The sequence below is a fragment of the Eptesicus fuscus genome, chromosome 2 (genome assembly GCF_027574615.1).
Source record: "Eptesicus fuscus isolate TK198812 chromosome 2, DD_ASM_mEF_20220401, whole genome shotgun sequence".
In the NCBI taxonomy this organism is placed as follows: domain Eukaryota; kingdom Metazoa; phylum Chordata; class Mammalia; order Chiroptera; family Vespertilionidae; genus Eptesicus; species Eptesicus fuscus.
The window spans coordinates 103,521,440-103,545,913 of record NC_072474.1 but is presented as its reverse complement, the minus strand read 5'-3'; the positions used below and the strand labels follow the sequence as shown (position 1 = coordinate 103,545,913).

The following is a 24,474-nucleotide window of genomic DNA, read 5'->3' as shown; positions in this document are numbered from 1 at the left end:
CACTAGATATGTAAGACGTTTTACTCAGCAAAATTAAAAAGAACGTTGCTTAAAGAACGAAAGGTTTTAACATCTTCAAGTATGCATTTACAAACAATTGGTTATTTCAATTACACCCTTATCTAATTTAAGCATTAGTATTACCATAAAAAACATTCTACAATTCAAATCTTTCCCAATCTCTCACCAATTAAAACTGGTCTCTTCAAAATTAAGTCAGCTGATTATAGAGGCACTATTGTTTAAGTAGTCAAAATGGTAATTATATGATCTTAAAAATCATTTTAAAATTTCACAAGATACACTTTATGGATGCTATTCAAGTTTATGAATAATGAATTCCCAGAATCTACCATTTAACTAAGAAAAAATAACAAAAGGTCAAGAACAGGAGGAATAATTACCCTATCTATAATAATAAAAGGATAATGTGCTAATTAGACCAGGATGACTAGCCATCTTCCAGACATACAACTTCCTTCCAGACAAAGCTATGGTGGTGGGGGCCAAGGCAGAGGCAGTTAGGGGCGAGATCAGGCCGGCAGGGGAGGGCAGTTGGCAGTGAACTGACCTGCAGGGGAGGGCAGTTGGGGGCATTAGGCAGGCAGGCAGGTGAGCGGTTAGGAGCCAGTGGTCCTGGATTGCAGAGAGATGTCCGACTGCCAGCAGTTGAACATCTCCCGAGGGGTCCCGGGTTGGAGAGGGTGCAGGCTGGGCTGAGGGACATCCCTCCCATGCACGAATTTCGTGCACAGGGCCTCTAGTTTTATATAATAAAAGACTAATATGCAAATTGTCCCCTCAGGAGTTTGATCGTGTGCTATGACCTGTGCTGACCAGGGGATGGTGCAGAACATGGCGGGTGACCAGGTGCGATGGCAGGGGCACTGAGGGTGCCAGGGAAAGAGGAGGTGGGGAGGCCGGGAACCCGATTGGCCCTGATCACCAGCCAGGCCTGGGGATCCTACCCATGCACAAATTTCTGCACCGAGCCTCTAGTTTTACTTATCTTTAAATCAGGGCTACTATTACACAATCAATGAGACAAAGTACATTAGGCTCTTTGTTAATTTCTCCCAAAGGTCTTCAAGACTAGTCACCTAAAGGGCTGTCATTACCATGACACTCCACTGGAAGACAGATTATACTCCTACTCTAGAACACACTGAAAACCATGGAGCTTGCTCCTTTCCCTCCCCGAGCTATAGGAAAGTTGCCAAAATATCAACGGCACAAAATATCTTCTATAATAATGAAAGCATAATATGCTAATTAGACTGGACAGCCGAACAACCTTCTGGATGTCGCCACCGTGGCGGGGGCAAGGCAGAGGCAGCTGCCATGGTGGGCGGGGGCTGAGGCAGAGGCGGTTAAGGGCAATGAGGCAAGCAGGTGAGCAGTTAAGAGGTGATGAGGCAGGCAGGCAAGCGGTTAGGGGAGATGAAGCAGGTGGGAGAGTCGTTAGGAGCGATGAGGCAGGCGAGTGGTTGGGACAATGAGGCAGGTGGGCAGGCAGAGTGGTTAGGAGCCAGCGGTCCCAGATTGCTAGAAGGATGTCTGACTGCCAGTTTAGGGATGTCCTAAACCAGCAGTCGGAAATCCCCTGGTGGGGGTGGTGGTGGGGGTTTTTTCCCCAGATTGCAAGAGGGATCAGGCCGGGCTGAGGTACCCCCCTCATGAATTTCGTGCACTGGGCCTCTAGTCAACTCATATAAAAGTCTTTCAGGTCCTCACCACGAGGACATCTGATATTTCTGATAGAATTCTAATATGATTGGTTACCTGAACAAAATAATTATTTTTAGTAGTCATTTAAGAAAATATGCTATGCATTTTGGAAGAAGTGAGAAACTATAAAGACCAGACACAAAAGGACAAAATGAATATCTCAACAAAATATGGTTTATATGCCATCAAAAAAGCATGTGGTACTCTTGCTTACACAATATACAAAAATTCTTAAAAGGTTTATAAAAACCATTTTATACAAATAGTATTTACTGACCTTATGTAGGCATTTAAGAATTTCACAGCACACCTACCTAATAAAATAGTAATATGCAAATTGACCGCACCTTCACTGCATCCAAGCCACGCCCACCCACCAATCAGGGCGAGTATGCAAATTACCCAACAAAGATGGCAGTTAATTTGCATACGCTGAGAGAGGGAGAAGTGAAGACTGAAGACAACTTAGAAGGAAGAGGGAGGAAAAGCAGAAAGCAAGGTGGCTGCCAGAGGGAAAGCCCTGGTGGGGTTGGAGTGGGGTGGAACGGTGCAGGCGGCAGTGGCCATAAAGGCGGAGGCAGCGGCAGCACACGCGGCCACAACAGCCGCTTGCAGGATTTTCCTGCAAATGGGCTACTAGTAAACTATAAACATCTTGTTGGAAACGAGTTTGCAAAAACGAGTTTGCTGTACCTGAGAATTCATACCTTTTTAAAAAAGATTTTTAAAAATGTTCCCCTGAACAGGAATTGAACCGGCAACCTTGTGCACTGAACGCGGCCTAACCAATTGAGCCATACCCACCAGGGCTAAAATTCATATCTTAAAATGAGATAAATTATAAGAAATTTCAGTGATTCCTTCCAATCCTCAGCGAGCATGTGGAAGAAGACAAAAACATTCTTGGACTGTGGATGGACACCCAAGTTACCCAAGCTCGCTCGCTCACAAACTTAAATAACTATCATAACCTGATTTCACATCAGCTGTGATTAAAATTCATACTTCAGCAAAAGTGCAAATTACCACACACTACTGACCATCTAAATCTTTCCAAAATCAAGACAAAACTGTTAAATCTTGAAATTCTAAAAGCACTTAACATTCTTAAGATAACAAGAACTCAAACACTAATGGTATAAAAAAGTATTCTTAGGAGTGCATGGATAAAAGGTTTATATTACTTGATATATAAATACAATCATGTTGAAGAAATAATTTTAATGTTGGGATTTAAAAATGGTTAATATATGTCAATTTCTTAAGTTAAAAGTTGTTGCATATAGAATATGCCAATGGCTAAATAATGAAGCAAATAATGACGATACCTCTTGACCAGTTAAGAAAAGTAGAAGATCTCCCTCCTCTTCTTCACACATATGAATTTGGATCACTGTTCGAATTGCTGCTTCAAGGTAATCTCTCTCTGGTTCAGGAGTATAAAAGATCTCAACAGGATGTGTACGTCCAGGAATAGTTAAGAGAGGACAGTTATCAAAATAAATCTGGAATTTTCCTGCATCTAGTGTAGCACTCATAACTATAACCTGGCAAAAAAGAAAACACACAAAAACAAAACAGTAAGTTATCAAGGATTCTAATGTGGTCTTAAAGAAAAAACAAGTAATGTACCAGTCATAAAAAAATCTACAAGTCTTCGTACCAATAAATTGTGATTAAAAAAAAATCAAATATAGTAAAATTGAGCTGCAGTAAGCTATCCTATCTAATAATAGAGTAACATGTAAATTACCATCACTCCGCTACGCCCACGATTGGGCGGCGGGAGGCTGGGGGGTGGGACTCCGGGTGGCCTATCCGGCCAATGAGAGGCGCGGATCCGCTGCCACAGAGGGGGGTACCCTGCTGTTGAGAGGCACAGAGGGCGGGACTCCCCTCAGTGGCCGTTGAGAAGCGCAGGGGGCGGGAGTCCCACCCCCTGCACCTTTCAACAGCAGGGTAGCCCCCCTCAGCGGTCGCGGACCATGAAAAGTGGGGGAGCTGGGTGCCTGGTGCAACAGCGGACAGGCACCCAGCTCCACCGCGAAAAGCGAAAGCGTGTAGGGGACCCTAAACGTGCATGCTTCAATCATGCACTGGGCCTCTAGTTTACATTTAATAAAATGAGACATAAACCTGGTATCTAATAAATGGACTACCATATTACCTTCATGAAGCAATACCTTAAAAACAAAAATTTATAAAATTACATAATATGTAAAAGGGATTTGTAAAAGGCATCCTATATAATAAAAGGCTAATATGCAAATAGATCGAACGGCAAAATGACCGGTCGCTATGATGTGCACTGACCAGCAGGGGGCAGACGCTCAAAACAGGAGCTGCCTCTGGTGATCAGTGCGCTCCCACAGGGGGAGTGCCGCTCAGCCAGAAGCTGGGCTCATGGCTGGGGAGCACAGCAGTGGTGGTGGTAGCCTCTTCCACCTCCATGGCAGTGCTAACGAACCCTGGGGGGATGTCTGCCTGCCAGCTTCATGGGGAGTGGGCCTATGCCAGCAGGTAGACATCACCCGAGGGGTCTTGGACTGCAAGCGGACACAGGCCAGGCTGAGGCCCCGCACCTCTAGTAATTAATATGTGGTATGATTACTGCTCCGTTTACTAAAACACAACACAAGAACCTTGCATATGGGAAAAAATAAAAATAAAAAGAATCAGTGGCAGATGTAAACTTTATCCTTTCTTCTAAATCACTTTTAATAAGCATGATTTCCTTGATAGATTCCTAAAATAAATATAGGTTTCCTTCTTTAAAAGCCACAACTACAAAAGGTTGTTCAGGTGCAGGTGCACAACTGTGTCATTACCATCCTTCTATGTAAGTTATACATTATATAACTCATTAAAAATTTACTTAAATAGAACCCCCCCAAAACATTCTACACTACAGAATTAATTTTTACTTGATTTCAATTTGCCTTTCTCCCAAAAACTTCAATAACTAATAAAGCTTAAACAATAATGGTAATATTCACAGTTCTTCAAATACATTCTTTAAAAGCATAATTTAGTTTTTATAAGAAAAACATACTCAGATATTAAAAAATTAAGTCAGAACATTTAGTCAGTTTTAAGCCTTTATCGACATAGTAAAACTGGTAGAGCACAACTGGTATAACAGACGGAAAGAACAAACACACTAGGATAAGAAAATGAATTTCTAAGAAGTGGGTTGGGTATGGCTACTCCCACTCACCAGCACTGTGTTGGGACATGGATAAAGATTTGATCCTTAGAAATCTCTGTATTTAATAAAGGGTAGGGTGAGCAGAAGGGTTATAAAACTACCCTGCTATTAGATCATTAAAAAACTGAAAAAACCTGGGTGGGCTAGAAATGGAAAAGGTTTGGCTTAAAAATATATTACTCAAAAGTAGAAGTATAGTTCAAATCTAAAATGAAGACAAAGCAAAATAGATTAAAAAAACAGCACTATTTACAACATATGCTTTATGAATGAAATGAGTAAAGAAATTACTTCACCTTCAAATCTGATCTCTGTCTTACAACTTCCTTCAGAACACCCATGAGAATATCTGTAGCCAATGTCCTCTCATGCGCCTCATCGAGAATTATTACACCATAACGCTCCAGGAGGGGATCATTCATAGCTTCACGAAGTAACATCCCATCAGTCATGTATCTGTATTCAAAAAGAATGTGGTTGGTCAAGTTTCACTTAGGGAATTTTAAAACTAAACTTTGTGACATAAAAATGAAATGTAAAAACATCAGGTAAATCAAAATTTGCCCAAAACCTTTGCCCAAGACAAATGTGCTATTGTTCCATAATCATTTGCAAAATTAAGCTTTAAGAAAAAAAACTTAACAGTGTATATCAAACAAGCTAATACATTACCAAACCTAGTCAAGTATGACTGCAATACTGAAATGCATGGAGAAAACAAGTCTGATTACAAAATATAATGGTCAGATGGTTTCACACGAATGCTAAAGCAAAATCGAAGCATATGTTACTACATGCAAACGTGCATTTCTTTAAAACCTTTAAAATTCTCCACTTGCACTACAACAGGCTCCTGGTTCAAAAGGGCTAAGAGAGCACATCAGTATACCATCTCTTTCCTGCCCTACCCAATTCAATGAAGCAATAATAAAGAAGCATAAAAACCCCAGCACTTTCACAGGTCTTCCCCCAGGCAGTGGGGCCGGGATTTGGTAGCTGGTGCTGAAAGAAAACCCTTGATTGCATCCTTGCCCTGGGATTGTGCCAGTGGCAGCTGTCACTCAATGGCACAGAGGAAAAAAAAAAAAAAAGAAGCATAAAAATACACTCATGGAATGAAGAGCAGCATTAGTAATAAAGAAATGATGACAAATACACAGTATATGGAAGAGCTATATACACCAGCTAGATTAATGAACCAGAGAGAGGGAAACCAGGCTTAGGGGATGATTCAAGAAAAGTCAGCTAGTATAGAATCCAGGAACTAGTTGAAGGGTGGTTTGCAGAATGGTTGTATGGGTCAGCCATCTCCTGTCCATTCCATTCTATTACTGTCACTAATACAAAACAACTATCTTTAGTTTGGAGCCTGAACATAAATTCTGCCTGCAAATGCCGATGTCACAGCTTGTTCCTTTAAATATAAATCTATGATTTTATTCACAGATTTAAAAGTGGCATAAAATCTGAAGTAATCTTTATGACTTCACTATTTTGGCTCTATTTTTCATAAATTAGTCTAACCTAATCTTTCATGGACCAACTTGATATTCTTAGCTGATGCCATCTGTAGGAGCATTAAGTTCAACAAACTGACAATGTACAAGAGAAATGAATGTTCTTTATTTCAACTGAACACATTTCTGGAATAGACACAGCATTATCCGCAAGATTATTTTATATTAAGACCATGCAAGAAAAAGTGTCAATTAAACTATGACTCAATGTCTTAATGATAGTGTAGCATGAATCAGCTACATTACAATCTCTAGTTGTCTTTGATCTATTTGAGGACATTTAGTAATCTCCTCTGTCTTAGATGTTAGTTAAGCAATCCTTTTGCACATTAATAACAAAACATAATAGCTTCATCTTCTTGTAAGTAACTTCCTTCCTTAGATTCAACAAAGCTCTTGACTATTGCTTTTCATGAAAAAAAAAAAAAAAAAAAGAATTGGTCACTCTTCCAACAAATATTAGCTTAAATATGATGAAATGTACAACCTGTGCTTCGTTTCCAAGCCTATTTATTTCAATATGGAATCCTAGTGTGATATTTTTGAAGGCATGTTAATTAGCAAATAACTCAACAAGTAGTTCAAAATATGTACATTATTTAACTGAAGTGACAAAACATAGTTCGATCAAGTTCAAGAATTCATTGGCAGTGACAACCAAAGCACCAACAGTTTATAAGACCCTCATCCTATCTAATAAAAGAGTAATATGCAAATTGGCCATACCTACACTATACCCACAAGACACACCCACCAGCCAATCAGGAGTGAGTATGCAAATTAACCCAAGACGGCTGCGGACACAGAGAGAGCAGAAGGCTTGAGTTGCCCCCAGCAATGGAGGAAGCCAAGGTTTCTGCACACCCTGGCCGGCCTAGGCCTCCACACAAGGCTACAAAGTTTCAATTATAGGCGGTAAATAAATCCCAGATACCAGGGCCTCCACTTGGGTCCCTGTGTGTGTGTGTGGGGAGGGGGGGGGGGGAGGGAGAGGGTGTGGCAGACCTGCAAACCACCACAGGCCCCTTGCCCAGGCTGCCCCAGCCCCAAGGGAACCCCCACCCTGACCCGGGACACCATTCAGGGCAAACCAGCTGGCCCTCACCTGTGCACCAGGCCTCCATCCTATCTAATAAGAGTAATATGCAAACTGACCATCACTCCAACACACAAGATTGATGCCCCCATGGGGTCAAAGATGGATGCCCCCATATGGACACAAGATGGCCAGCAGGGGAGGGCAGTTGGGATGGACCAGGCCTGCAAGAGAGGGCAGTTGTGGGTGATCAAGCCTGCAGGGAAGGGCAGTTGGGTGGACCCAGGCCTGCAGGCGAGGGCAGTTAGGGGAAAACAGGCTGGCAGGGGAGCAGTTAGGCATCAATCAGGCTGGCAGGGGAGTGGTTAGGGGGTGATCAGGCAGGCAGGTAGAAGTGGTTATGGGCAATCAGGAAGGCAGGCAGGCAGGCAAGCAATTGGGAGCCAGCAGTCCTGGATTGTGAGAGGGTGCACGTTGGGTTGAGAGACACATCCCCCCTGTGCACGAATTTCATGCACCAGGCCTCTAGTAGATTATAAAATGAATATAAATTTCACATATTAAAAATGTGAGAAAAAGTGACAACTGATAAAGATCAAACTTTAACTTGAAAACTCCTTAAAACTCATTTTAAAAAAGCCACTCTCTTTACTTTGATCTTTTACCTTCTCACATTCATCAAGCTTCAGACAACCACAATATAGAGGCATTCAAAAGCAGAGCTGACCCAAATATTCATTTTTACATTTTTCTGAAGGAAAATGTTACAAATGGTAGATTATATACATATTGTATATTAGATTAATGACACCATTATTTTCCTTGTTTTATTAACAACTATGCATAAGCCTGAACCCTCTTACTTCTAGGTTCCAGAGACAGACTCCTGGATATTCCTCATTATTTAATTGATCATCACCCAGGGAGATCCAATTCACAGAGATGCTACTTATGTACTACATCACCAGTTAATATGAGAAGACTGCCATTTTTATAATAGTTTCAGGAGAAAGTGACATTGTTATAGTTGGAAGATTTCTTTAAGATACAAATTGGTTGCCTTTACAGTGAAGAAAACAAATTATTAGCAGTTAACTTTTCCAAGGTCTCAAATCCAGTTCAATAGCTTACCAAGACTAGGTATCAGTTTACCAATTCCAATCTTGGGCCCCTCCTACAATAACACTTTCCAGAAAGTCCCAGATAGATATGTGTGTGTTTATACATACATACACATCCTATATAATAAAAGGCTACTATGCAAATTGACTAAACAGCAGAATGACCGGTTGCTACGACACACACTGACAATCAGGGAGCAGATGCGCAAGGCAGGAACTAGCCCCTGGTGGTCAGTGTGCTCTCCCAGGGGGATCGCCGCTCAGCCAGAAGCCAGGCTCACGGCTGCAAGTACAGCAGTGGTGGCGGGAGCCTCTCCCACCTACATGGCAGCACTAAGGGTGTCCGAATGACAGCTTAGGCCCTGGGAGCAGGCTGGGCTGAGGGACCCCCCAAGTGTACAAATTTTGTGCACCAGGCCTCTACACACACACATACACACATGATATTCGTGCACTTGGGGTGTCCCTCAGCCTGGCCTGTGCCCTCTCGCAGTACGGGAGCCCTGGGGGATGTTGGACTGATGGCTTAGTGGGCCTAAGCTGTCAGTCTGACATCCTTAGCATTGCCACGGAGGCGGGAGAGGCTCCCACCATTGCTGCTGTGCTCACCAGGTGTTGAGTCCAGCTTTTGGCTGAGTGGCGTCCCCCATGTGGGAGCACAATGACCACCAGGGGCAGCTCCTGCATTGAGTGTCTGCCCCCTGGTGGTCAGCGCGAATCATAGTGACCAGTCATTCCACCATTTGGTCATTTGCATATTAGCCTCTTATTTTGTAGGATATGCTGTAGTTGAGGCCCCCTAGAAACATAATGCAAAAAAATTCACTGTTCTGTCATTCTCGAATTGCCCCCACTTAAACATTCCCGCTTGGCGCCACTCTTTAAATTGTACATGGCTGTTTCATACCTGTTACCTGCTCAGGGTTGGGTCGGGACAGGGCAGAGCCAGGCGGGCTAGGAGGGTGGGTTTAGCCGTGCCCCTAGTGAGGTACAGCATGCTTCAGCTGCGGAGATGGCGATGCTGCTGTCGGGGGCGGGGGGAAGGGTCTGACCCTGGTGGGTTGCTCAGGCCTGCCTTCACCTGGGTCTGGAGTTGTAGGGAGGAGAGGCATGCCCGGCCCCAGCAGAGGGGGCCTGACAGTGGTGGGCCGCAGGCCCCGGGGGTGCTGACGGGTGGTCACTGGCGTGCTATTGTTATGGGCACCCCTGGTAGGGGTGGAGGGGGAAGAGATCGGGAGTTGCAGGTGTGGGCTGCAGCTTCCCCCAAGGCTGGGTCTTCTACCGTCCAGTCAGCCTCCCCGTCCCCCCGGGAGTGCGGGGGCTGTGGTAGGGTGTCTGTGCGGGGGGAATGGAAGAGCTCCCCGTGGCCATTTCCGCTTTCTTCTTTGCAGTACGGGCTCCTGTCAGGCACTCTCCTCAGACCCCTAAGAACTTGGCTCCGGCCGCCCGCACCTACTGTGCACACAGCCTCCTGCTGGTCTGTCAATATGCAAATTGGTCATTACTGTGACACTGTTAGGACCAATGAGCATATTACCTCTTTATATATAAAGATAGCAAAAGCTGATAATTCTCTGTACTGTTAGATGCATGAACCCTTTTGCCAAAAAACAAATAAAAAAACCCAAAGGAACCTGATACAGCACAGAAAAAAAGGCAGAACCAGGTACTGGTGGTCCTATAAAAACCATAGTCATTTTCCTTTAAGTCAGTGGTTGGCAAACTCATTAGTCAACAGAGCCAAATATCAACAGTACAATGACCGAAATTTCTTTCGAGAGCCAAATTTTTTTAAACTTAAACTTCTTCTAATGCCACTTCTTCAAAATAGACTTGCCCAGGCCATGGTATTTTGTGGAAGAGCCACACTCAAGGGCCAAAGAGCCGCATGTGGCTCACGAGCCGCAGTTTGCCGACCATGGACCTAAGTTAAATTTTACTACATTTTATAGTAGTAATGAAATAATTTACCCAGTCTGAGGGGCGAGTCACAAGAATAGGGTGTTACAATAATAGAACTGTAATTATATAATTTTGAAGTTTCAATAATGAAGTAAACAAAAATTGCATAGGATAGCCAAAGTCTGCATTTTTCTGGGTACCCTACTATCCAGTGTTTTCCTAACTGTTTTGGGACAAAGACTCACTTAAAAGTCATCTGAATGTCCTGGGAACTGATTATAAATACAAAACTTGGACCTCATCCCAGACCTATTTAATCAGAAATTTTAAAGGCAGGGCATAGCAATCTGTTCTATAAGCTTTCATGTGATCCTGATGCTTGCTAAAGTTTGAGAAAGCACTAGTCTAAATCAAGTTTAACAAGAGGTAGATTAAGCAAAGTAGTTAGGTGAAACAAACAAAAAAATCCTTGGAGTAAGTCAGAACGAGTTTTTATTTCCAACTACAACTGATTACTGAACAAACCAAAAGAAACTCAGTGTTGTGAGTAGTATCAATTTATGTATTTTTGCAATGGGCACACACAGATGGCATAGTACAACTACAAGCTAACAGCCAACCCTGACCCCAGTCAACATCAGCAACTGTGATATAAATAAAGCATGATAAAACATTATGTACTACAAATGTGTTGTTTATAGTTCTGTATTCACAAAAATTTTAAAATACACCACATATTCATAACTTTAAAAATGATATTGACTAATGTTCAAGTTATGAGTAATAAAAAAAACTGTCCATGTGGCGAAGCAATCCCCAGTAACTTAGTGCTATGCTATTTGGTGCAGGGGGGTGGAATGCAGTGGGGTGGAGTGGAAGGGAGGGGGTGAGCCTTCTTAAATCCCTCTTAAAACTTACCAACCCTCCCAATGCCTGATTTATCAGAGATGTTTAAGACAAAATACCAGAATATATAGATTTAAAATCTCGAGAAGGGTATGATGTACAATCCAATGTTAAAAAATACGTTGTTGTCCTGACCTGTGGCTCTGTGGTTAGAGCATTGACCTGCAAACTGAAGGGTTGAGGGTTTTATCCTGGACCTGGTCAGGGCTCATGTGGGAAGCAACCAATCTATGTGTTTCTGTCTTTCTTAAAAATCAATGTGAAAAATATCCTCAGGCGAGGATTTTAAAAAAAGTTAATTAAATACTTGCATGAAACTCAAGGTTTCTGTATGGCATTAAGTAGAGGAGTGGGCAAAAGAAGGTTTTAATCATAATTAATAATATAAGAATAAACAGTTTTCGTTGCTGTAAAAAAGAAAACTCTTACCATTCACAACAGCATAGATGGACCTGGAAAGCATTATGCTAAGCGAAATAAGCCAGTCAGAGAAAGATAAATATCATATGATCTCACTCATTCGTGGAATATAATGAACAACATAAACTGATGAACAAAAATAGATCCAGAGACATAGAAGCATCGACCAGACCATCAAACCTCAGAGGGAAGGTAGGGGAGAGTGGGAATGGGGGTGGGGTGGGGATAAGAGATCAACCAAAGGACTAGTATGCATGCATATAAGCATAACCAATGGACACAGACAATCACAGACAATGGGCGGGCGGGGGGTGGTGGTGGTAAGTACATGTGCTGGGGGGTGGGAGTAGCCAGGGAGAGGTCAATCAGGGGAGGGGGGGAGAGAAAGGAGACATATGTAATACTTTAAACAATAAAGAAATTAAAACAAGAAAAAAAGAATAAACTGTTTTGTGTACTCACAACTGTAAACCTATTTTGCCCTCCCTTGTATTATAAACAAAGCAAAATACCAACTGGACAAAAACTGCATCTTGTATACAGAATGCTAATTTTGTTAAAAGCTCCTATAAATCATGAAGAAAAAGCCCAAACAACCATATACAGGCAAAAAAAATAGGAAGACATTAAATTTATTTAATCCTATAATACCACAAATTTTTTCAAATTTACCTGTGTTATTGGGATGCAATCTATCTATCTACTTATTTATTACTAGTAGCCTTGTGCACAAATCCGTGCACAGGGGCCAGGCCACTCTGTACTGGCTGCCCAGAGGCTCTCCGGGGCCCAGGGGCCCATCCAAAGCTGGGCACGGAACGCTTGCCTTGTTGTGTGATAAAGCAAGCATTCCACCAGGAGGCTCATGCTGCCCGCTCTCAGTGGCTGCCCAGCCCTCCCACCGACTGGGAGTCGCCATTTTTGTGATGGAGTGATGGTTAATTTGCATATCACCTTTTTTTTTATTAGATAGGATAGTCACCTTAGGATATTTTTTCCTTTAACTTATAGAAAAAGTAGAAGGGAGTAAGGAGGGGGGACAGAGAAAGAGAGAGACAGAGAGATATCGATTGGCTGCCTCCTGTACACACCCCAGGGCCAGGGATTGAACCCGCAAGCAACACTTTGGTCTGCAGGCTGATGCTCTAAGCCAAATCCCAAACCAGCTGGGATGCATTTTAAATAGAACCTTACAAATGATTGTCAACCAGGCAGCAATACTTCTGGAAAGAAAGTCTCAGATTGCAAAAATACTAAGGGCTCATAAGCATATATGAAGACGCTCAATTTCATATAAAAGAAATGCAAATTAAAACAATAATGAGATTCCATTTTTCATTATGACACTGACAAAAATAAAAGAAGTTCCACAACACCGTGTTGGCAAGGGTACAAAAAAAGATGCCCATTTGCGCATTTCTTACTGGTCAGAGTAGGTAAAATCTCTATGGAGGGCAATCTGGCAACAGTTAATTCAAACATACCCTTTGGCCCAACCAATTTAATTTGTAATAAACTCATTTCAGTTATACAACTGTGCTTGTGTGAAAAACAGCATATGTATAAGATTGTAAGAGGTACTACAGGCAGCAGCAATTTTATAAATACATATTTTTATTGATTTTAGAGAGGAAGGGAGAAGGGGAGAGAGAGATAGAAACATCAATGATGAGAGAGAATCATTGATTGGCTGCCTCCTGCACGACCCACACTGGGAATTGAGCCCGCAACCCGGGCCTGTGCCCTTGACCAAAATCAAACCTTGGACCCTTCAGTCCGCAGGCTGAGGCTCTATCTACTGAACCAAACCAGCCATGGTGGCAGCAGCAATTTTTAATAACAAAAACTGCAAATTTATGTCTCCATCAATAGAGTTAAATACACTATGCAGCCATTAAAAAGAATGAGGCAACTTTATTTTTATTGTCCTAGAACAGTCCCCAAAATTCAATGTAAGTGAAACCAGCATCGGTTTGTATTTTTTCTTTTAAGATTTTTAGAGAGAGGGAATCCTGTGAACTACAAACATCCTCCTGCCCCGCCCGGCCCTGCCTCAAGACCTCCACCAGGACATGTGCCCCAACCAGAAATCGAACCTGCAACCTTTTGGTGCATAGAAGTTCACCAAAGCAACTAAACCACACCAGCTAGGGCAGCAGTGGTATGTCTTGATATAAACAGCCCTGATATAAACTCTGAAGTTAATTTTTTTCTGAAAATCCTAGTTATGAAGTGCTATTCCAATACTGTTAAGATTTGGTTATTTTTCAAAGTATAGGTGTTACCCTGGATAACTAAATATGCAGATAAAAAAAACTGTTTTTAAATAATCTAAAACTTGCCTCAGCATGATGCAAAGAAATTCTTAGTATCTGCTTTAACCTTTTGCACTCGAATGTCGAGTGTGACTCGACACGGTTAGCATTAGAATAAAGGAATCGAGAAAAAAGCAAGCGAGTGCAAAGGGTTAAAAAGTATATATTATAAATGACTGGCATCAGTTATTCTGAGTAATTAGGTTTACTGCCTTCCCTAGGAAAAATTTACAAATACTTACACATAGAGATTTGCAAGGATGGAAAGGAATAACATATACAGTGGTTAAGACATCCTTGTTGCATAAGTTCAAGTTCCTGCTTTCTTAATGTTGTCTGACCTTGAACAAGTTCAACTTCTCTAATGCTCCATTGTAAAATGAGAATATGGTGGCTAGTGTTAAACAAACAATATATATAAAGCACTTAGTATACCAACTGCCTGGCACTTGGAAAGTATTCAATATAGAATTCTGTACTACAGTCTTAACTTTCACCTAATAAACCCAGATAAGCTTACCCTCTATAAAACATACTGTAGTATTATAGCTAGCTACATTTCTATCCCTACCAGTTGGATTAATTATATTTGACATGAAGCAACAAACTTAGCACAGAAAAACACTGTTGCATATCCTAAGTTGTATGCTTCAGGAAAGTTTTAAAAAGATGAGTCTCACACACAAATAAAAACTATCAAATGGATGAAGGCAACTATAAAAGAGTGAAAGGAGTCTGAAATTCCAGAAAAGCAACACCTGTTTATTTTGCAAGTGTTTCAAGTTTATACTTCACTGTAAGAACTAGACTATTTTAGCTCAGTAGATGTAGCTAAGTTGGTTGGGCATCATTCCATGCACTGAGAGGTCACAAGTTTGATTCCTGATCAGGGCATACGTCCAGGTTATAGCTCGATCACCTGTAGGGGATGTGCAGCAGACAACTGATGTTCCAATTGCTCTTTTTCTCATCTATGTTTTTATCTCTCTCTCCCTCTCCCTTCCTCTCTCTGAAATCAATAAAAACATATAAAATAGAACATTATCTTACTGCATAATGGAACTCCAAACAAAGGCCCCACATTCAGGGGGGTCCTAAATCAATAAATTGATAAAAAGGAAAAATAAAATATTTGAGGTGTGTATAAATTTCCTATCTACCACTAAGTTTTTAGGTTAACCCACTACAATCCAGTCAAATCACGAGTGCCTCTATTAAAGAAAATCCACCCACATTAAAATGCCTAGACAAATGGGTTTGTGTTTCATAATTTCTTCAAAGTTATAATAGATTAAGACTTCTGAAGGAGACTATGACCACACCAGAATAAATAACTATTCTTTTATTTTCCCTACCATGTAACATATTTTTGTGTTTAGCACCTACTGGTAAGATACTTTTTGAATGACAACAGTAAGAAACAGAAGAACGACAAAGCTAAAAAAGCTTTCACTTATCAAGAACTATTTTAGAAGACAGACCATGTATAGTACAATGAATTTTAAAACACAACTCTCTTCACTACTAAATATGGTAAAACTAAGCACTCTAACCATCCTTCACAATGTCAACACTATAAAATGGTTGATTACCAAAAAAAGAAAACAATTTCAAACATGGTCACAGTGAATGCTACTATACTTAGTCAATAACTACAGATAAAAGTTATCAAATTATCTCCCTTCATTCAAAACAATTTCTTCCAATGTTACTTCTGTACGGCCACAGGTACAAAAAAAAATTGATCATCTAAAGTATACATGTCAGCTTCAAATGAAGTTATCTAGCTATTTTTGGATTTAAAATGGCTATCACTATATGCCTGCTTTGGTGGTACAGGACTATATTTCTCAATTATATAGGTCTATGAAGTTAAGACAATTTCACAAACCTGATCCATGTGAATACAGCAGCTTTAAAAAAACACACAAGACCTTTGTAGTTCAATATTAAGATCTTAAGGATGCTTATGTATAACACCCCAGCACAACCTGAGTTTAGATTGCTGTATAACCTTAAAATGTATGTAGTCATGCACTGTGTAAAAATGTTAACAGATCACACATACCATATAACCTAGTTATGTAGTAGGCTATACCATCCTCAAGAGAATAAACTACTTTCTTGGGTATAAATAGGCTACTTAAGCAATAAAGGAAATGTACGTATTCAATCTGTTAAATGATAGCCTATTTCCAGAGAAGAATAACTATGTTCTGCACCCTTAAAGATTCAAAGCAATTTATATTAGTTTCCCATACTCAACATATGATACCACAGGACTAGCTTGAGGTAGTTCAGACTTTCAATTGTCTATCATGGTACATTCCTTTTCAAGATGTCATCTTTGAAAAGCTGGACTTTTGATAGTTGCTATGATTAAAAAGCAAGTACAGCTGCCCAGCTGGTATGTCTCAGTGGCTGAGTGTGACCCATGAACCAAGAGGTCACGGGTTAGATTCCCTAGATTCCTGGTCAGAGCACATGCCCAGGTTGTGGGCTCAATCCCCAGTAGGGGCATGCAGGAAGCAGCTGATCAATGATTCTCTCTTATCACTGATATTTCTATCCCTTTCTCCCTCTCCCTTTCTCTCTCTGAAATCAATAAGAACATATTAAGGAAAAAAATTGTGTTAGATCCAAATCATGCTATACCTTCTGGGTGTTACCACTCCCTATCACTTACGAGCTATGGGAAATCACTAAAGAGCGACAGGATCTTTAAAGAGGGTCATATTTGTGCTTTTAAAGGATCATTTTGGCTCCTGGGTTGAGGATGAATTGGAAGGGGCAAGTGACATGGTGGGGTGGTATTTCCTCCCTGAAATCTAAATAAAAAAAATTTTTTTTAATTAAAAAGAAAAGTGTAGCTGGCCCTCGAACAACAGTTTTGAACTGTATGGATCCACTTACACAGGTTTTTAAATACCTGCACTATTTTCCATCTGAGGTTGGGAGTCCATGGATGCAAAATATACAGTGATCTTTGCCATTTGTTGCTATCTGTGGGGGGATGGTGGCCCTGGAACCAATCCCCTGTCGATACCTAGTTTTTGATATGTGCATGACAGACCAGCACCCCTAATCCCTGGGGTTGTTCAAGGGTCAACTGTATGAGACAAAAATCAGTACAGAAAATAAAGGTGGCAGTGCCCAATCTGATTCCAACATTTAAGAAATTGCAGTGTTCCACTGGCACAGATATCACATTAGTAAATAATGGTGGTTAAGAATGAAACTAAAATATTGTTGTTGTTTTTCTTTCAACTTATGTGTGGTATTTGTTTAAAGTGCTATTAACCCACCCAACTATCCATTCCTCAAATTTTCACAGGTTTTGAAGAAAATGCCTAACTATCCTCACAAGAGAATTTACAGAAAGCTAGGTTGTTTTACATTTTTAAAGACATTGGCACTCTAAACAAAAGGCCTTCTATAACTAATATCTTGCACAGCTTAAGTATAATAAAAGCCTAATATGCAAATCAACCCAACGGTGGAACGACTGGTTGCTATGATGCGAAGTGACCACCATGGGGCAGATGCTCAAAGCAGGAGCTGCCCCCAGCCCCCAGGCCAGCCAAGGCAGGTGCCAGTGCCCGCCCCCCCTCATCGCCCCACAGATTGGCCCTGATCGCCAGCCAGGCCTAGGGACCCTACCCATGCACAACTTTCGTGCATCAGGCCTCCAGTGTAATAATACATGCAGACCTTTAGGAAATCAACTTAGCTTTCTATAAATTAACACAAGCCAATAGATTTCTAATTCTAGAGTGAGTACAGTGTTTTCCTCTGCCCCAATCCCTTTCTAAATATCCAGTAAACTACCTTTAACTTCAGTGCTACACTTAAATTAAAACAAGGCCTACCACTAATTAACAGATGTTCAATAAATTATTTAAAATTAATGTTTATATAATTAATGATCTCCAAAATACCAGGCCTATTTCCACATCATACCTCCAGCCTTAAAAGAATATTTGGATTCATTGATTCATTTCATAGTGACAAGTAATATCAAGGTCTAATTCAAGTCCAATCCTCCAAATTGTAATCCAATTGTTGTGTTAAAAGGACTTCACTAAGTTGGTTTAATAAACCTCTTTCTAATTAATTGGGAAAACTAAGTTAACTGGTAATAAGACCTAATAATTTCTCACAACGGAAATCTACCATCATCAGCAGCAGCAGAGTAGCAATGGTGACTTAGCACTTGCTGGGTGACAGGAATTACTTTAAGGGCTATACACAAATTAACATATTTGATCTCAGAACAACCCTATGAAATAGTTATTTTTAGCACCATCTTCCGAAAAAGCACTAAGCACAGGGAAGTTCATTAACGTAGCCAAGATCACAGCTAATAAGTGGCAGAGCTGGCACACAACCAGGCACTGATTCTGAAGCCTGTGTTCTAGGATCTATTTCCTTTTGATTCTCTCCTTAAGCCACCTATTTTGAAATGAGATTGCTGTGTTGAAAACCACTCTGAAATCTCTACACAGGCCATATGCAGTTGGTGCTTCAAACTTGTTTCCAGGGGCCCCAAAGAATCTGCTGTAGCAACACCTATTTAATCCTCCCCAATTTCAACCTTAAAAGGTTCTGTAACAGTCAGCTCCTTATTGTAGCAGTGTTGCCCTGGGCTCTTATTTTGATACATATTAGACCTAGAACCTAAAATTTATGTATAGTGTCCCAAACACTGAAGAAACGATCTTTGGACCCTTACTCTGTATAGAGATGACTTAAAGATAAACTAATTTAGCTAAAGTACTCTCAAACAAACTCATTTAAATAGTACTTATTATTGTCAAACATGAACGAAAAAAAGGTAATGGTTAAATTCTGAGTCTGTCAGGCAGAAACTTCAGAAGTTAGTCCTCTTTACCATCCTCCTTTGGTAAAAAATTAAAGGCTTCACATAAATATTTAAAACCTATATATGAAAATATCTAATGGAAGGTATTGATGGTTATCTGATGTATTCACTTTTCCTACCTAATTATGTAGCCAATTTTCATTCATTTAGTTAAGGCTCTAACTGTTTTTTAACATCTATGTTCTCAAGATGAGTTGATAGATGACAATACAAAATATATCTAGGGATTCATAAACACTTTTTTTAATGGAGCATTACCATTAGTGAAAACTACCACTAGACCAGTACTATTAAACAGGACTTAACATCACTTAAAGACATCACTAGGTTAGCTTCTAGCTCTTCAGTAGATTTGAAAAGAAATCCTAATAACCTTACCCTGTCTAGAGTAAGTATTTTTTTAAGTTTAGTTTTACCCTCTGGAAACCATTCCATTAAAAAAATAATCACAATGTCAAAAATACCTTCATTTGGAGCTATCAAATCTGTTACTTGTTAATCCCTAATAATGGAACCAGATTATTTCACAAGTATACATCTGAAAGCCCACTTCCTACACACACACACACACACACAGAGTCTCTCTCTGCCCCAATACTGCATATAATTTTCTCATCTCCCATTTTCCAAATTCTGTTTTCCCTGCACACACACACACACACACACACACACACACACACACACACACAGAGTCTCTCTCTGCCCCAATACTGCATATAATTTTCTCATCTCCCATTTTCCAAATTCTGTTTTCCCTGCTCCACTATGGCTTCCCAAGAAAAGTCCAATGCATAGTGAAGCAAATGTCAGAGTATTCCTCCTAAAAATGAGTAAAAGCTGCCCTTTATTATCTATAAGTCCTGGACATTATCGCATTTTAAAGTAATATAAAACCACAAGCCTGTGATTATCACTAGACTAAAAGGTTTATTCAATGAAGGTTTAAGTCATAGACAAGCTGATTTAAGTAAATAAAAGTTCAACTGGCTATTAAAATGATACTGAACTCATTAATCTCAAGTTCTAATAAAATAAAATATATATCAAAGAAACTAGCTGGGTATTTTTATTAAGAAAAAATTTTAAGTTGTGATATCAGTTACTATATTTTAAAACCTTATCTTTGAGAGACATACACAGAAGTATTTACAGATGAAACAGTATGATGTCTAGGATTTGCTTCAAATTATGAGATAGGAAAAGATTGGGATATGCATGAAACAGTACTGGCCATGATTAAAGATTCATGATAAATACACTGAAGTTCATTACTCTATTGTACTTCTGCATACATTAAAAAATTTATATGATATATATCGTTCCCTCCCATAACACTGTAGATATTTCTGCCATCAAAGACTCATGTTACTGCCCATATAATGTGTTCCAAAATTGTCTTTTATAAACAACCTCTAGGGGAAGATTGCGTGGTGACAAATCATTTTTAGAAAATTATTTAAATGTCAAATATATACAGAATAAACAGCAATAAAAGGGGAAGATTTTTCAAAAGAATTACCATCAGGCAACATATATCACAACTTATGCAGAACGCAAGTAAGAAGAAAACAAAATATTAAGAAAGCTAAATAAAATGTTAGAAAGCTCAATGTGGAAGTCAATCGTGTGCCATGCAATAATGAAGGGGAATGAGGACTTTGAGGAGACTCCAAGAGTGTATTACAGAACAAAAGATTCCTCCCTTTAGTTCATAACATGTGTGGTAATCCAATATAATAGAGCTAATATGCAAATGGTCACCATGCCCTCACACTGTCAATCCATCACGGCTTAGACACTCAACACTGGGGAGAGAGGAATGGGGACCAGCCAGGCACAAATGAGCTTGCGAGAGAGGAATGGAGATCAGCCAGGCTGTGGCCCAGGAGAGGGACAAACCACCCGCCTCGTGGTACTAGGTGCCTGCAGCCGGACAGAGGGAGGAAAGCATGAGTCCTGGGTGCCTGCGACCGGCTGGAGGAGGGAATCCTGGGTCCTGGGTGTGGGGCAAGGCAGAGGCAGTTAGGGGCGATCAGGCCAGCAGGGGAGCAGTTAGGGGTGATCAGGCAGGCAGGCAGGCAGGCAGGCAGAGGTGGTTAGGGGCCATCAGGCAGGCAATAAGAGGGGTTAGGGGCAATGAGGCAGGTAGGTGAGTGGTTAGGAACCAGTGGTCCTGGATTGTGAGAGGCAGTCAGACATCCCCCGAGGAGTCCCAGATTGGAGAGGGTGCAGGCTGGGCTGAGGGACACCCTCTCCCCCGCACATGCATGAATTTCGTGCACCGGGCCTCTAGTAGCTATATAATTAACATTAGAAGCCCTCTCCCCTAAATAAATCGTATTCCATCCTACATCATTCTTTCTAAAAGTAACTGCCCTTTACTAAGGTATGTCTATTTTTCTATTACATTTAAATGATATAAAATTTCACCTAAAATTTGGCACCAACTAAAATTTGACCTTTGAACGTCAATGTCTACTGAACATGTATTACTACCAAGAAACAGAATCTATAATAAAACTCTATCTAGTAAGTCTAAGGTCTACTCTGGACTACTCTAAATTTGGGTGACTTGAGACTCCACCAGAAAACTCAGAGAAAGTGTCCATTTTTAAAGATAGTACTTACTTAAGAATGGTTTTTGCACTACTGCAGTCTTCAAATCGAATGGAGTAACCAACTTCCTGGCCCAACATCACATCCATTTCATCAGCAACTCTCTGAGCCACACTCATTGCAGCCACTCTCCTGGGTTGGGTACAGGCAACTCCTCTCTTGGGTCCTGGTAATGATCGCATGTACTCCACACACCACTGTGGAATCTATCAAATAATTTCACATTTAAATTAATTCTACTCTGCCTGCATATCAAGTATATTTAACATTAAGTACTTTACCACATTCGAATAATTGAACACAAAATTCAATTAGGCACACCACAAATTATTTTTTATGACTCAAACTTATAATAGAATGAGCACTCTAAGCCAAGGAAGGGTCACTGACTAACACTGACATAACTGTACTCCTGAATAGGCTAGGTCCACTGAGGTTTTCCGGAATATGCTCTACAGCAAGGGTGGGGAACATGCGGCTCACAGCGGCACTAGGCCCTCAAAATCATATGGTCTGGCCCTGCCAAGGCATTAGGGGTGAGTTAATTACATGCTTGACCAAATATAGCAGGCTAATTTTTAAGTTGATAATTTTGTATGGCCTGAGGATGATGTTATAAATATCCAAATGGCCCTTGGCAGAAAAAAGATTCCCCACCCCTACTGTACAGTGTCAATAGTCCCACCATTGACCATTTCTCTATTCACTGGGGAAAAATCCAACTAAGAAAAAATCCTCCTTTATAACAAAGGTTAGTTTCAAAAAAAGAAAAATCAAAGAAACTATAACTTAAATTCCTATATAATTAGAGAGTTACAAAATGCAGGAAACTAGAAATTACATCAACTTATAATTATATAACTGTTATCTTTTAATTCAATTCAAATTTGTTTCATAAGCCAGCAGAATCTAGGAGAGGTATGCAAACTGGCAACACCTTAGGTACCATACTAAAAGTCAATTTCAGTCACTGTTGTATAGATTTAACAGGACCCAGAGAAGCAGCAGCATTTCCCTGAAGAAAGGAGGGCAGCCAAGGGAAAGGAAGAAAAACCAGCAAGCACAAGTTGGTTGACTGCCATGATAACAGGACATTTCCTCCCTATTTCATCATTAAGTATTTCATCATCAATAAAAGCTACTAGGTCTATAATTTCATGGTTCTTCACTCATTACCTGGGGGGGGAAAAAAAAAAAAAACACATGGGAAAATTCTAGGCACTTTTCTACATTAAATGGGAATCCACCGAAACAAGGACATGATAGATCTCCATCAAAGCTTTCAAAAACCCATCAGACTCTAATGCTAAAAAAAAAAAAAAAAAAAGAAGCATGTGGGGGGATTTTTTAAAATATAGAATTTGTACAATGATATCTAAAGAATACCGACTGCTGTACTATTATTGTTTTAGTTAGGTTACTTCTATAACTTTGGGATGTGTTGTTACTGACAATCTGAAAGAGAGAAGGGTGGTTACACTGCTTCTCTAGGAACACAACAATACACTTCTTTTTAAAAAATATATATTTTTATTTCAGAGGAAGGGAGAGGGAGAGAAACACCAATGACGAGGGAGAATCATTGATTGGCTGCCTCCTGCACCCCCTACTGGGGAGCGGGCCCGCAACCCAGGCCTGTGCCCTTGAGAGGAATCAAACCCAGGGCCCTTCAGTCCTTAGGCTGATGCTCTATCCACTGAGCCAAACCAGCCAGAGCAATGCATATCTTTAAAGGATTGTAAATGAATAAAAATACTCAACTACAAGAGAAGTGGCTCTCTGAGACTATAAAACCTACAGGCCAAAAAGTTTAAATGGTTTCCCTGCAAGGAGATGGAGATATAGATATAGATATAGATATAGATATAGATATAGATATAGATATAGATATAGATATAGATATGATCGCAGGAGCATCTGCCCCCTGGTGATCATTGTGCATCATAGCTACCGGTCGGATGGTCACTTCCTTTCAGCAAGCCTCTCACAAACACAAAAAGTACTTCATAAAGCCAAACAAAATGAAATAAAAAAAATTCACTGGTCAATTAAAGCTATTTAAAATTACTTCAAAATTCTCAAGGCTCATACGTTTTTAAAATTCACCCCAGTGAAATGGATCGCTTACCCCCACTTTAAAAATAAAATATAAACAGTTTTGGCTACTTCAGCCATTTTAAACTTCTGATCTCAGAAACTCTTTATACTCTTAAAATAACTTAGGATGCCAAACAACTAATAGATTTATATATTAGGAAATTAAAATGAAAGTTAAAATATTAATTCCTAATAAAAATTCATACCACGTTAACATACATTTTCTATGAAAATAACTACATCTTCCAAAGCAAAAACGTCTAGCAAGAATACATGTTTTACATTTTTTCTTATCTCTAATGTCTAGGTTAACAGAAAACAACTGGATTCTTTAATCTGCTCTATTTTGAATGTTCTGCAATACTTTTGTTTTGTGTGTAAGTGTACAAATAAAATCCCAGGAACTTTGTAAGTTCCAAGGACTTTCACAGGTTCCCAGACAATATCTGAAGAGTCGCTAAGTTAATCCATCTATTCATATTTCTAAGAATAGCATCGAGAAAGGAAGTAGGTCCTGAAATATGCAGGCTACTGGCTATTCATGCCAGGGATCAGATGTTCTAAAACTATTTCTTTCTTTCAGCTCCTTCCTTCCTCCATTTGTGACCACCTTCCTAAAAACAGATCCTCAACCCTCTAGTCTTCTTGTTTTATATATCATCTTGAGTGGTCTTATTCTTCTGACTTCTAATACTACCTATAATACATCAAATGTCAATCCTAACT

General features: G+C 40.2%; 1 protein-coding gene and 1 non-coding gene across 2 annotated transcripts in view; one reads left to right on the top strand and one right to left on the bottom strand.

Annotated features, from left to right (window-relative positions):
- Window positions 1–24,474, bottom strand: part of DHX15 (DEAH-box helicase 15) — a 58,118-nt gene that overhangs the window by 22,937 nt on the left and 10,707 nt on the right. Inside the window, exons 3-5 of the mRNA XM_008140193.3 lie at window positions 21,664–21,857; window positions 5,233–5,392; window positions 3,057–3,275 (exon numbers count right to left, since the gene is read on the bottom strand). Coding sequence (XP_008138415.1) covers window positions 3,057–3,275; window positions 5,233–5,392; window positions 21,664–21,857 — 573 coding nt within the window. The remainder of the gene's footprint in view (window positions 1–3,056; window positions 3,276–5,232; window positions 5,393–21,663; window positions 21,858–24,474) is intronic.
- On the top strand, window positions 5,883–6,011 carry LOC114231084 (small nucleolar RNA SNORA30/SNORA37 family). The gene has a single exon (XR_003617063.1). It is a non-coding gene; the product is annotated as a small nucleolar RNA SNORA30/SNORA37 family (small nucleolar RNA).